Consider the following 14,365-nt stretch of genomic DNA (forward strand, 5'->3'; position numbering starts at 1 on the left):
TACGTTGTGCTAATAATGATCTCTTAGCAATATTTCATTCATGACAAATGTGGGGCAAACGCGGCCATAATTAACAATCGGCGGACAAACTGTTACCCTTATTTATGATCCGTTCGGCTTATAGCATTAAGTGCATAATCGATATTGGTTTAATTGTTTCTGTTATGGGAAGAGGAAACCTAGCTAAGGAAGCTATTTGGGTGACACTATCATCTACATGGTATAAAACACAGTCGTCTCATCGTTGCGCACTTTAAAAAATAAATCAGTGGTGCTACAACATCTTTAGGTCCTGGCCTCAGATTTCTGAATCTGTTTCATGATCATTTTTATATCTAATAGGCAAGTAGGTGATCAGCCTCCAGTGCCTGACACACGTCGTCGACTTTTTGGGTCTAAGACATGTCGGTTTCCTCACGATGCTTTCCTTCACCGTTCGAGTAAATGTTAAATGCGTACATAGAAAGAAAGTCCATTGGTGATCAGCCCGGTATCGAACCTACGACCTCAGTTATGAGAGTCGCACACTGAAGCGACTAGACCAGCAATGCTCCTTGCGTACTTTAGGACATAAAATATTTCCTAGAAAATGGGTTGTTTACGCGTTAATTTAGACAGGGTTACTTTAGTTAGTCTCTTTATACACTGTTTTCGAGTGATATAATTTTTTCAACCAGTCGCAGTTTCAGCCAATGTACACCGTGAACGAAATCCCGAAGAAAACGGGGCTTAAAATTGACGACGCGTTTGTGTTTTGTTCTCACTATGCTAAGCGTTTATATAGGGTATCGACATTTTCTTTCAAAATGTAAAGCAAAGCATGACGAATGGTTGCAGTTTCATACAATTTCTAAATAAACTAAAACTTGACGATTAAAAGAGCGGCGGAGAGTTTCTGGACAGTTCTTCTCAAATGCTCTGGAACTGGTAGTAAATGGAAATTTAAAACTTCATTTTTTATATTGACGTTCATATAATAAACTATGGTACACTTTAATTAAAAATAAATTTTAACGTTTGACAAATTAGCTAATTACATAATAGTATGTAAGTGTTTGAACCAAAAAAGCCTTTTAGTTGAAATACACTCGTATTATCCATAGTTGTCTAGAATTTACCAATCAGCGGTTGTCCCCGGAGGCTACAATTCAATTTGTTGGCGTCCGTCCTACCGGATCCCTGTCTGTCCTTGTTCCTTTGATATTGCCTTGTGACATTTAAATAGCCTTTTAACTTATTTACACATTAATGAATTTTAAGCCTAAAATATGTTTTTTGCATAGATCAGACTTTTAAATGAAAAAACTTATTTCATTTAAGTATTTAAAATCCTTACCCTCGGTAATCGGGTATAAACTCACAAATAAATAAATGTTTGTTTCACGGGCGACTTTTATAGACTTCTAACAGTGACCTTCCTGCTCCGAAAGGGATTATTTTTAATTAATTATCAATTTAGTTAGTTATTAATATTCTATTTTATATTTTTTTTTCTCTAGATTAAGGTTCTATAGATAAATATTTTTTTTATATAACTTCCTGGTAATGCACTTCTTGCATCATCATTTTTTTCTTTTCTTACTAGGGTTGCCTGGAAGAGATCGCTTGTTAGCGATAAGGCCGCCCGTTGAATCCCTTATAATTTTTATGTATTATGTTATTTGTGTTTTTTTGCAACGCTTTTGCTTTATAAGTGTGAATAAATAAATAAATAAAGCTATAATTAAATAGTTTCATGTTCGTTCAAAGCATAAATATAATGATAAACAGAGAAATGTCTATGATCTGCACTAACACCTTCAGACATTTCAACAGCCTAATTTCTCTCTGAAATCTTAGACAAAATACAATATCCCAATTTTTCCTGAATTGGGGTTATTAATCTGTCGAAAATCTCCTTCAAATACCAGCGCAGGGCAGCGTCAATATGCTTAGCGACAAGTAGGTAGCTACGCTGTTTATGTAATTGCGCAATTGTTTATGTTGTGACGGGTAATAGCATCGGTATTTCAAATATATACGCGACACAATCCGTCATTCTGTTTGAACTATCTATAAACGAACCGCGCTGGTGTTTTGTTTTTCACATTAAAATTTATTGTTTAAAATTAAGTTTTCACGGGCCAAGTCAGACTCATCTCGCGTTCCAGATGCCAAGGGCTATGTAAAACTCCGTACCATATAGGCAATTGGACTCCTGCCATTGAGCTTAAAAAGTTATTTTCGTAGTAAAATTATAGACTAATATTCAAATAGATACTAATTGTATTTTACTCATATTAAAAACTCATTTTTGTTGTTTCTGTTTTCGTCATTATTTATAAATAAAATATACTTCATAATTTCCTAAATTGGGTTCTTAATTTTAAAATGTACTTTATTACTAGGAGGTAGGTACTCTAAACCCTAGCTGTGCCAAAGACTAAATTTTCCTAATCCATTCTATTTTCCATATGCCAAATTCCTAAGTTGGAACGCAGGCTTGGCCCTCACAGGGGTTTCTTTCGTAAGCACAAGATTACGTGAGGAATTTGGTGCCTCTAAAACGTAATAATCCATGAAAAATATTTGAATTTCCAAAGACATTAAACGCGTTATTATTGGTGTGTGGTTCGTAATGATAAAACACAAAGTTTCCAGCATTTATTTCAACATTAATTAATCATAATTGTTTGTAATTTTAACATAGCTTATTTTAATGATAGAAAAATTAGACATTTGTATCTCCTTGGTTTTGAACAAATGTTTAATTTTTCCAATAATTATGATATGGAAGAATTCGTCTATATTCCCTTAAAGCTAAGCGTTGGCGATTTAATTTACATAAATTTATTTACAGCTCCTGACATCCGATTTTGTATGTTATCTTTGCGGCATCTGAAAAAGAACAAAAATTGAAATTGTGCTATTCGCTAATAACATAATAATTTTGTTAAAGCTTAAAATTCTACACATCTGCGAAGATTATTTTTGTGGCCGAATGGTATATTTGAATCCGACCGATCCTAAATGTTTCGTGATAGTCGTTAAAAAATTAAAAATAGAGGTGCTTAGCAATTTTAGCTATCTTTTGTTTTTCAGGCAGTGTTTCAGCCTAGAAACACCCCCATGATGATGGCCCCCTTCATTAGGTTTTCAAATGTTGTTTAGTGTGTAATAACTGTATGTATGTAATCAATTTGTTTTCTGTTTTTGTACCTAAATGTAAAAATAAAAAAATAAAAAATATTTGCACACTTGCACACTTGCACGCGAAGGAAAGCATCGTGAAGAAACCAACGTAAAAAACAAAGTAGATAAATCAACGGTCTTCTTCAGGCATATAAGGCTGATCATGTACTTGCGTATTAAAAAAAGTAATTACAACACAGATACAAGTCTGAGGCCATTTGTTGTGCAGTTGCTATGCTCCTTTATATTTATTAATACCAAATAAAGGTTCATCTGGTGTGCATTAAATTAATAGTATATTATAAATTAACTGGGAATACGTTGAACAAACGCTTTCAACTCGATAAATTAGACCAAAACACTGTAGTGTAAAGTTAACGATCATCTCGGGAGCTTTAACCAAGCTAAATAATTATACGGACTGACATGACGAGACAGTTATGGCACAATGGGGATTACATTCTTCAGATATTCGATGCAATTGAACCTTTATCTGTTAAGCTTAATTCTCTTTTCGGGATTGCATGGCAAAAATATAAAAGTAACAAAAATGTTTCAATTCAATACTAAACCTACTTATATGCCACAATAAGTGAGTATTAAACCTTTGGACTTCTGAACAGCGATGATTTTTGCATTAATAATGATTGACAAAGAAATAAAATACATTGAATTGGTTAGAAATTTATCAAGAAACAGAACAAATAACTACATATTCCGATATTTTTTATCAACTGACTGGTTTAAAAGTAATCTTGATAGAGAAGAACTTTATATATATTTCTTTGTTGATAAAGAGTAGTGAGGAAGTGTGAGAGAGAGCGAGCGAGACTACGCCGACTACTACCTGTGCGCAAAGAATGTTTACGTGTTCAAAATTTTAATAAACCAGTTTATGGATGCGTTCCTAGAAGACATAATTAAATAATTTCTCTGGTCGTGCATTCAAAGTTGCATTGGTCGTGCGGGAGACCGCGACTTAACATCGATGTTATAGTTCGCGTTGAGACTAATATTTAATATAATAATTGCAATTCCTACGAGTCGAGTTTCTTTATAGATTGTAGTATGCGAAATTATTCAGGATTAAATTACATATATGGTTACTTATCGATCTTCCAACTTAGCCTATGCAAAATACCCAAATTATTATAAAATCAATGTTAGGTATGCGAGTTATAAAAATTACCAATACCATATCCTCGTGTGGTGTGTGCGGCAGACAGGTGGAGTGAGGCAGTGGGTTCGATTCTCGGATGATGTAACTTGTGTTGTCACTGGATTCTAGAACCACTCGGGGACCCTCAGCTTCATCTATGAGAAAAAGTTTCAAACTTTTCAGTTATCACTTTAAAAGTTTAAAATCAAACTAGGCGTTACCAATGGTTTCCGAATATAAATATAAACTACTTTTATCTAGCAAAGATACAAGAATAACGGAACGTTAAGGTATAACGGGACGTAAGGTATTGTACCTTACGTCCCAAAAGGGTGTCCTTAATGCAGGCTTGAGTAAAAACTATAAAAATGGGGGAATTCCAAAACATATGCACACACGCATAGTATTTATTTTAACACTAGCGGAGCTAACCTCAACAGCCACAGAACAAAAATGCTCTTATTGTAAATTGTCTATTCCAACATACAAAAAATTTCATCAAGATTGGTCCAGCCGCTTAGAAGGAGTTCATAACGACATGATTTATATATATGAAGGTATGCGATGTACTTTTGATGTTGTACAATTAAAATAATCATGTTAATAAAAAATGGTGATCGTTAACTTAGACTCTTCAGCTTGACGGCTGGAAGTTTTCCACGTTCCCTATTCATTTTCCTTTGCGAAATATGGTATAAGCTCGATGGAGGTTTTCCTTGGAGATAAACAGAACTAACTCTTCTCTCAAAGGCAACGTACCCACTTAAATAAGTCCAGCAGTTGCGGTGACTGCATAATATGGCTGACCGGATATATCTTTGTCTTATAAAATAAAAACATTTTCCATTTATAAAAGAAGCGTTAGTAAGCTTACTGTGTTTGGGGTTTAGTATATCCGGTTTGGTCTCCATTTTCTCCTGGCTGTGTGTCGTGGGGTAGGCTATGAGGTAGCGTCGACCCTGAGCGTCAACTTGCACCACACTTTGACATGGCCTCTTGCTCGTTGTTGAAGATTCGTGACGCCTTGTACGTATAAAAAAAATCAATTGTCTATTCGTTTATTCTCATATATATAGCCAACTAGCTTAATCAGCCGTTCAACTATAAACAGTCTAGCCATTTAACTAAACGGCGCCGTTTAACTAACGGCCTGAAAGATGTTCAGCCAGTTGGTCAAAGAGCTAGACAAATGGCTTGGATTGGTGACATTTCATTACTTGCTTAGCCTTGACTGTTAATTTAAACATTATTATAAACTATTCAAACTGTCAAAATGGCGTCGGCAAACCACAACTTTGATTGTGTTTTCCAAACTTTCATGAAAAACAACAAGTACAATGGAAGAGTGTAGTGACAATAATAATTTAAATTGGACTGAAGCAATTTAATTTAAAAAATATATTTTTATATCATGTTTCATCTTTTTATTTCTGAGAAATCTATAGTACGAATGACCTAATCTTTTAGGCCGTTAGTTAGACGGCTAGGCTATTAATTGAACGGCTTATTAAGCTGGTTGGCTGCGACACATACATAGAATTTGAGAATGTAAATGTAAATCTAGTCCTACCATGACGTATTATCTACTAACGTAAATAATACGGTGATATTAATTACACTACAACACAGACCAGCGATAGGATATGTTTCATCGTTCGTTTTTTTACATCAGAATTATTTAATGGAACGGGGTGCGATAATCTTTCCGTTTACCTATCAGTGTAAAGCGATGGCATCGATACGTATTTGTTTTACCAAAGACTTTCCTTCTGGACCAATTATATTTTAATCTTCTACATTAAAAAAATAATGTATCCTATTGAAGGGACCGCGGAACTATTAAATTGCCTGAGTCTATTACAAGTGCCAACAGATGGCGCATCTTAAGAGACTTTTGGCGTGCTTTATGACTGACAATAAATTATAGATTTGTGTGTTTATAAACGACTTCTATTTATTATTCATTGTTGTTGTTTATTTGTATTTTTATCTTGTTTTTTGTGTTATGTAACTGTTATAGTCGGTTCAAAGATTAATTGGCGTAACTAAATAAAGATATATTCATCTTTCGCCTTAATCTAGGTTTGTAGAAAATACAACACTATAATAAATTTTCAGTTTTATTATAACGCATTATTAAGTTAAATTTTATTTAAATATAACAAAAAAATGTACATAATTAAAGAAATTTACATTTTTTTATTTTAAAATGTTGACTATATTTACTTCAGGGTGTCGAATTTTTTAAAATAAATAAATAAAAGGGTTTTTTGTGACGAATTACCCTCATCATTTCTACCTAACGCGCCAAAGCAAAATTAAATAGTAATAAAAATTATATAACAAATGAGCAAATCATGCGAAAACATAGTCTTACATGAAAACAAACCAAAGAATAAACAAATGACTACGCCATCTTCATCATCAGAGCATAGAGGTTTTATAGAAGTAACAAAAGAACAAGGATTAATTTAATGAACATGTACAGAAATCAAAGTTTGCTTGTTTTGTATTCGTAAATACAGACGTATTATACGTAAAAGTAAAGAATCACAAAACGTTATGCGGAATGAATAAAACATTTTAAACACAAATAAGATAATATTGAGGTTAAACTACTGAAAATTTACGATTTATATTTTGAACACGACACAATATTTTATAAATTTACCTCGCGTACAGTTATTTCATAAATGAACATGTTTCGATGTGTCGAGGCTTTGAATTTTAAACTATTAAATCTTATTGAAATTTAATTTTATTGTTGAAATATGGGCATAAATGTCATTTAAAAAATAAATATAATACGAGTCATATAGTAATAATGATTTTGTGAGTGTATCATATTGTAGGTAAACGTAGGGACAGATGTAAAAATATTAATAAAACAGACACGGAAATTTACTGCAAGTTATTAACAAAAGAAATACTAATTTATCAGACCAAAACTTTATTCTCAGCCTACGTTAGCCCAATAAAATAACCCTATTCTGTAACAATTCAATTAAGCACATTGAAGGCATTTCACTAACTTCTTGTTGACCGGCAAGGTTGTGTCAAGGGTGGGACGAGAAATCGCAGAATAGATGAGCCTTGGAGGTCTTTGTCGTAACGTATTTTTTTATTTACTTACTTCTTAAAGACAAGTGCAATGATGGCTCCAATAGCAGTGACAACAGCAGCAGAACCAGCAAACGCAGCAGCCAGTGGAAACTTCGCTATTACACGATCCGTTTCCTCTGTTTAGTGTCAATAAATCAATTTAAAATAAAAATGTTTTTCCTTATTCTATTATGTATAATTAATTAATTCGGTTTTTGTACCTCGGTTACTATTCCATATACATGGATAAAAATCATAAACACGGAGAAACACATTGTATTCAAGAAATATTTTTTAGACAATTTATAAAAATCTATGACGAAAGGATTTTCTTCTATATATTGGAAGTATAAAAAAATATATATTAAATTATATTTTTTTTATACTTAAGCTTAAGCTTTTAAGAGCATCTTTTAAACATATTCTCTGTTATTACTTTTTCAATACTGACAATTTTGGCAATAAGAGATTTTTAATTAGAGAAAACTCCGTTAAATCTACTTAAAACGACCGGTTCAACGACGCCGTGTGTAACGACCCGTAAAGAGTTGGGATGGCACTTAAAAGTTCTGCAATATGTAAGAAAAATTCTGACATTTAAACTTATAAATTTCTTTTACGGAGTTTTTATGGAGAAGTGTATATTTTACGATAATAGGTCGTAACAACAGAAATATTTTTGTGCCTGTATGATAATTATTTTATTTATTTTGTTTGAATATACCGTTTCTTAAATATGTTATGAATATAATGTTGAGCGATGGCCATAAGGTCTTATTTATAAATATAAACAAGTTTTGTTCACTGCATTACCTCTGAGTCAGTTTCATAGTCGAGATTTAGTGTCAAATTTTCTTCTCGTATGTCAAAAATGTATAATGATAATCTAGCTATTCAAAGGGGGAACGCTGCCAGTATCTTCGGAACCTTGCCTAAAGGGACTCCTTTTAATAATATTTTTTAATAATTAAATTTTAAGTTTAGTTATTAGATATATTTTTATGTATTATGTTATTTGTTATGAATTGTATGTAAATAAATAATTAATGTATTAATGATGAGTACATCGCGCGATGTCTGGTAACTTAGGTAATTTATTTATACATGCAAATGAGTTAACTATTAAAAAAAATATATTTTATAGTAAATAATGTTGATAGAGGACAAATCTTTGTTTTTAATTTTTTTAATTTTTTTAATTTTTTTTTATTCTTTATTACTCAATATGTCATATGGAACATGGTGTAGTGGTTGCAGCTCCTTACAAGCATTGTGTAAAAAAAAAACTTGGCGATTAAAAAGAGTGGCGGAGAGTTTATTGCCAGTTCTTCTCTTCCGTTCTACGCCCTTGATTTGAGAACTGGCAGTAAATGTAAAATTAAATTCATTTAATATTTCTTTTTTTGACGTTCATAAGTGTACATTGTTACCTACATGAATAAATAAATTTTGAATTTGAATTTGAATTTGTTAATCTTAATAAATAATTACGTGTCACGTTGTTTGTCCGCTATGGACTCCTAAACTACCGCACCGATATCAATCAAATTTGCACACCGTGTGCAGTTTGATCTAACTTAATAGATAGCTTACATCTCAATTTATACCCGCAATATTATTTTATTGCATATATTAGTTTATTATTTGATACAAATTCTAACAGATTGGCGCTGTGTTAAAAGCACCAACATTTCACATAAGCTATGTACCTTTCACATAAGTTCTCCTACCGTTTCCGTTGAATATTTTACTACTATGTAATTTAACAAAAACCTTAGCCACAGCAACGCTTGGCCGAGTCTGCTAGTAAAAATATAAATTTAACTTTTTGGTGTGGACGATTACACTTATGGCCACAACATACACGGCCATACCGTGCGCATAGTGAATATTGTCAATGGCATTTTGGCAAAAGGCGTTAGACGCACTAGAAGTTACTAAGGAGCCTCTAGTCTAGTTATGTGTAGACGTAAATTTAAATTATTATTCATTCTAATAACATGCAAAGAAGTTGTTTAAGACGTTTTGCTTCATTTGATATATTCTGTGCAAAAAAAGGTGCAATCTATTCACCATTATCGCGAGAATTGCCAAGTGCAAACAAGAATGCCGTAGTAAAATGTACAGATTAAATTAATGTGTGACAGTGACAATTTACATTACAGTTTTTTACCTGTTTGCTTGACAGCATCTTTGAAAACCAATTCACTCAGCATTACTGGGTCTGACGCGCCCTTTGTATTGCGCGCGCTGACTGTTAATACTTCGTCTTCAGTCAGGGTTTCCAAAACCGACCAGCTGGTGTTCAACCATACCACCAAGTCTATAATAACTTAACATTAGTATTGGCCAAAATAAATATGACACATATTATATTATTGAATAAAATTAATATTAAAGTTGAATAACCACAGATAATACATGTGATAAGTAATTTATTCGGTCTTGTCGTAAAATGTAATAAAGCACCAAGATTGTTACCATGGTAACCATTTCTGAATGGCAAAACTATGTAACCATGGTAACAACTGGGTATTGTACTCGCATATAATGCAAGGCAAATATATAAAGTGATTGAGATAAATTTATTTATTATTACACTTTATTACACGAAATTGTTTTCTTTTTAAGGGCTAAAGTTTATTATTGCAGTCCTCATGCAACTAAAACTTTATTTTTAACAAATAGTGTTCAAAATTCCGAGCACCGACACTGATGAGATAATTACCGTCCTTCCCGGCAGTGACATTAGCAAGCACCCTGCTGTTGTCACCGACTGCTTCCAGTAGAAAGTGCTGGTGTAACCCACCATCGTATCCTGCTAAACACCTCACTGATAGGAACACATCCTTTGATACGATGCGTTTGGCTGTGCAGTTGCGTGGCGACGAGGGGCGAGCTGTAACAAATATTGTATCAAATACAATTCATATATAGGTTAGGTTGATGGCAGAGGCGGGCCTTATGCTAGAAAAATTATGATTTCACCCGCGCCTCTTCCCTTCTCCATCTCCTTCTCTTCACTTCTCCTTCTTCCCCCTTTAGTGGCAATCACCGCGATGGAACCGCCGCGCGTATCTCTATAGTACAAACTTTAGTTCATTTTGAACGGTGCGTCTCCCAAACCAAAGAGAGCACCATCATAATATGCAAACTTACTTACAGGGGCGTAAGTGTTTTTATTGTCAGAGCCTAAACATACAGCGGTATATAGGAATCACGGAAAATAAATAAATAAATCACTATATATCATTTTCAATAAAATCAAAAAGTAATTAAGTAATTCAATTTTTCTTTTGAAATGATTGAATAAGAACGAAATTAACAAAGAGTTGACTTTGTGATTTTATTCGTATCGAGGAATTTATATTGTTTTGTGTTTTTAATAAAAGAGACAATAATTATAAATACAGTAAAGGATTAAAACATTTTTTTTTCATTCAAACATTACATACTTAGATCAAATCATATCTAGGGCGAGATGGTTACACCCCGCTTTAAACGCGTGTGATGTAAGTTCGATAGTTTAATTTTTTTTATACTAAGCTTTTATGATGACAATTCGCGAGACCTCTAGCATTGTCAAGTACTGGCAAGTGTCCATGCGCTATCATTTAACATTAGGTGAGAAAATAATTAAATATTATCTTACGTGTTAGTTACTTGAAGTATAAGCTACTTAGACAAGGTAGAAAAAGTTTTTAATTCTTAATTATAATGCATGTCTGTATTTTTAGTGTTCTCTTAGAGGTTGATAAAGGAAATAGGTTGCTGGGTTATTACCTTTTTAAGACGTCAATACTTAATATATAAATCATTCACGAGTAGCAAACTTTATTACCCAACGTACCCAAAATAGCATAAATAAAACTATGGAAATTCGCAGCGACACGAACAAAAGGCATCGCAGTTTCTCTGCCATTTTGAACTTTTATTTGTGTCCGTCGTCGGTGAACTGTTGCATTGAAATAGTGCACAGTTAGGAGGAAGTGATGTCGAAATGAATTGTCCACGACGTTTTGTCACGTACGTCCGCTAACTTTATATTAAATGGGATTAATTCTAATAACGTTGGATACGAGTAGTTTACTTGTTTGCAATATGGTATTGAAATTGAAGGGAAAGAATGTTCGCTTTTTTTTAAATAGGCAAACGGGCAGGAGGCTCACCTGATGTTAAGTGATACCGCCGCCCATGGACACTCTCGATGCTAGAGGGCTCGCGAGTGCGTTGCCGGCTTTTTTTTCAACATACAAGAATTTCAACGTAAAGTTAGTCAATGAATTCGTAAAAACACGTAATTACAACAAAAATAGCATTAATTATAAAACAATTATGCACTGTACTTATAAAACTATTTATTTCCTTTTTATTTTGTTTTTAAGCTTGTTGATATAACACGTTTCTGACCTATATTAAAAAGTTAGGATACCTAAAAGCCGACTTATTGTAGTCGATGCAGATGCAGCAGCAGATGTTGTGGCGGGTCGCTTGTACATTATATACTAATGCACTTAGAACTTAATTATTCCATTAGCTAGTCAGTATATAACACTTGTTTATTTCTGAACTTGTCAATAAAAATAATACTTATATAAATCATTAATTTGATATAGGACAACGTCACAATTTCAATTTGAATTTGATATATATATATATAGTTCAAATTGTGACGTTATATATTGGCTATTTATATTAAAGAAAAGAAAATACGTTTATTTTGGAAAATAAGATCATCATGGTATCACTTATTCCACGTCATTAAATTCGAGCCTGTTGGCATCCCTATCCATCAGCAAAGAAGACAGAGGGTGTTGGCCGAGAGAAAAAGCCTGCGTAAAAAACTCTCGGCACTCTTTTTTAAAAAAAGCAAATCATCAAACAAAACAACTATATAATATCGTTTAACCTTATATACCGTTTTTAATAGATTTGTGCTAAAAGGGTTAATATTTTATGTGTAAATAAAACAAGTACAGTAACTCCAAAAAGGGCATGACACTACCTTCATTCCAGTATCTGTTGATTCTACTTAACCCACCGGAAATTGGATCCAGAACCTCCGGATTGTCCGCAATTTAACCCTTATGCCATGATACTTCTTATATATGGCAAAAAACTACATTAACATATTAAAATTGTATGTGAAGTTCAAATAATTAACAGTATATTCATTCATTTCGTTTCACATGTAACGATATTGTTTGTATTGCATAATAGAAGTATAACCTCTAATGTGAGAAAATAAATCATGTCATAAACAATCTATATTTAAAAATACAGATTATATTATATAGAATTTATAGCAGTAATTAAAGTATAATTGTAAACACTGGTCCAAGCAAATCAGGTTTCGATTCCACGTATTTACGAGAGCATTTGTACTGTAAATAAACAAAGTTTGGGATAAGCTGTAAATCGCGTGTGAGTTTTCTCGTTTCGAGTTTCCTATTGACTCGAGTTCCGTATTTTAAAATTAAGGCTTTTAGGCACTTAGCAGTGTAATACGAGTTTGAAAACGTAAAATGTTTAAAATATCTTTTGACTATTGACACTGCAGTTGGAACTAGATGAAATTAATACACATTATCCAATTGATTTGTTATATACGATGTATTTACAAGGTTCTTCAGCCGAAGACTAGAAGTGGTATATTGGCATCAATGGATTTCTAATGTAAACCAATTATAATCTTCTCTTTATCTTTCTTATTAGTTATTATTACTAATGTATTATTGGAGAAATTACGACGAAGTTGATCCACCGTCATTTTTTTTTAAGTAATTTTTTTTTATTACCGAACGTAATTATAGATCGCGAGTTCGACTACTAAACTACTAATGGTTTCAGATTGATAGATCCATGAAACACGCGCGGTAATGTCCCATGTTCCATTGGAAAGTTACGGGTATGCAAAAATTATTTTATTGAGTTACTAAAGTGTGTTTCATCAGTAAGAATACACTTCAAGTGTTTAAATTACGAACTATTTTTTGCGATGTTTATAAGTAACGAATAGGATTATGATATAATAAAAATAATTTTAATTTACCATATCAAAATCCTCATTACAATATTAGGGCATAATAGATTATTTACGTAAAACATTTCAATCCAAAGTCTATCCCTGAGAGCAATTCCAAGTTGAAATTGAAATTTCAGTAAGAGGCTTAGTTTATTAATTTTAGCAAGTCAACTTTATAGTTCGCATTCGAGCTGTATTTTGTTTTGTTTCCAATTATTAATTTTGCGCGCTTAAATTAATATTGTTATGAATTTTACAGTTTGTATAGACTGGGGTGATATACAATAATATAATTATTAAAAGGCGCGCAATGCACTCACAAGCCTTCTGGCATTGAGACTTTCCATGGGCATCGGTATCACTTAACATCAGATGAGCCTCCTGCCCGTTTGCCCCCTGTTCTATAAAAAACCAAACAACTAACTACACTTGCCTTATTTGAATAGGACATTAAGCACACTATATAATATAACAGATTAGCATTAAAAGTCTTTTAATGCTAAATCAATGTTTTATCAGAAAACAATGATTAGTGAGAACCGATTATATAAACCTTTATTTATAGAACAGAAGGAAAATGGTCAGAAGGTTTACCTGAAGTTAAACACTCATGGACACGCAAGTACGTTGTTAGCCTTTTAAGAACGGGTGCGCTCATTTCTTGAAGGATCGTCGTGGTTCAGAAATACTTCAATGGGCACCGCATTTGTAGGCGACAAAGAGACTAAGGGTCTGTTTCACAATGTCCGGATAAGTTCCAAATAATTAAGCTATTTATTACCTATTGGTAGTATAAACGCTATTGTTGCGTTTCACGACTGTCAGATAGCGCTATACGTCATGAAATGCGAAGTATCTTATTAGGAACCTTTATATTTCGAATAATTTATGTGTTGCATATTTGGTAC

The 14,365-nt window shown here is 32.8% G+C and overlaps 1 protein-coding gene across 5 annotated transcripts in view; it reads right to left on the reverse strand.

Moving 5' to 3' along the window:
- Positions 1 to 2,638: 2,638 nt before the first annotated feature.
- Positions 2,639 to 14,365, reverse strand: part of LOC110997345 (B-cell receptor CD22) — a 98,885-nt gene continuing 87,158 nt past the window's right edge. For 3 of the 5 annotated variants that reach the window (XM_022265464.2, XM_022265466.2, XM_022265463.2), the window contains exons 13-18: positions 10,161 to 10,331; positions 9,606 to 9,755; positions 7,464 to 7,569; positions 5,205 to 5,353; positions 4,361 to 4,485; positions 2,639 to 2,877 (exon numbers count right to left, since the gene is read on the reverse strand). In XM_022265464.2, coding sequence (XP_022121156.1) covers positions 2,863 to 2,877; positions 4,361 to 4,485; positions 5,205 to 5,353; positions 7,464 to 7,569; positions 9,606 to 9,755; positions 10,161 to 10,331 — 716 coding nt within the window. In that variant the 3' untranslated portion in view covers positions 2,639 to 2,862. Of the gene's footprint in view, positions 2,878 to 4,360; positions 4,486 to 5,204; positions 5,354 to 7,463; positions 7,570 to 9,605; positions 9,756 to 10,160; positions 10,332 to 14,365 lie in introns of those variants that run through there. The other 2 variants (XM_022265465.2, XR_006750629.1) reach the window with 2 other exon arrangements.

Source organism: Pieris rapae, chromosome 14 (assembly GCF_905147795.1).
Source record: "Pieris rapae chromosome 14, ilPieRapa1.1, whole genome shotgun sequence".
NCBI lineage: Eukaryota > Metazoa > Arthropoda > Insecta > Lepidoptera > Pieridae > Pieris > Pieris rapae.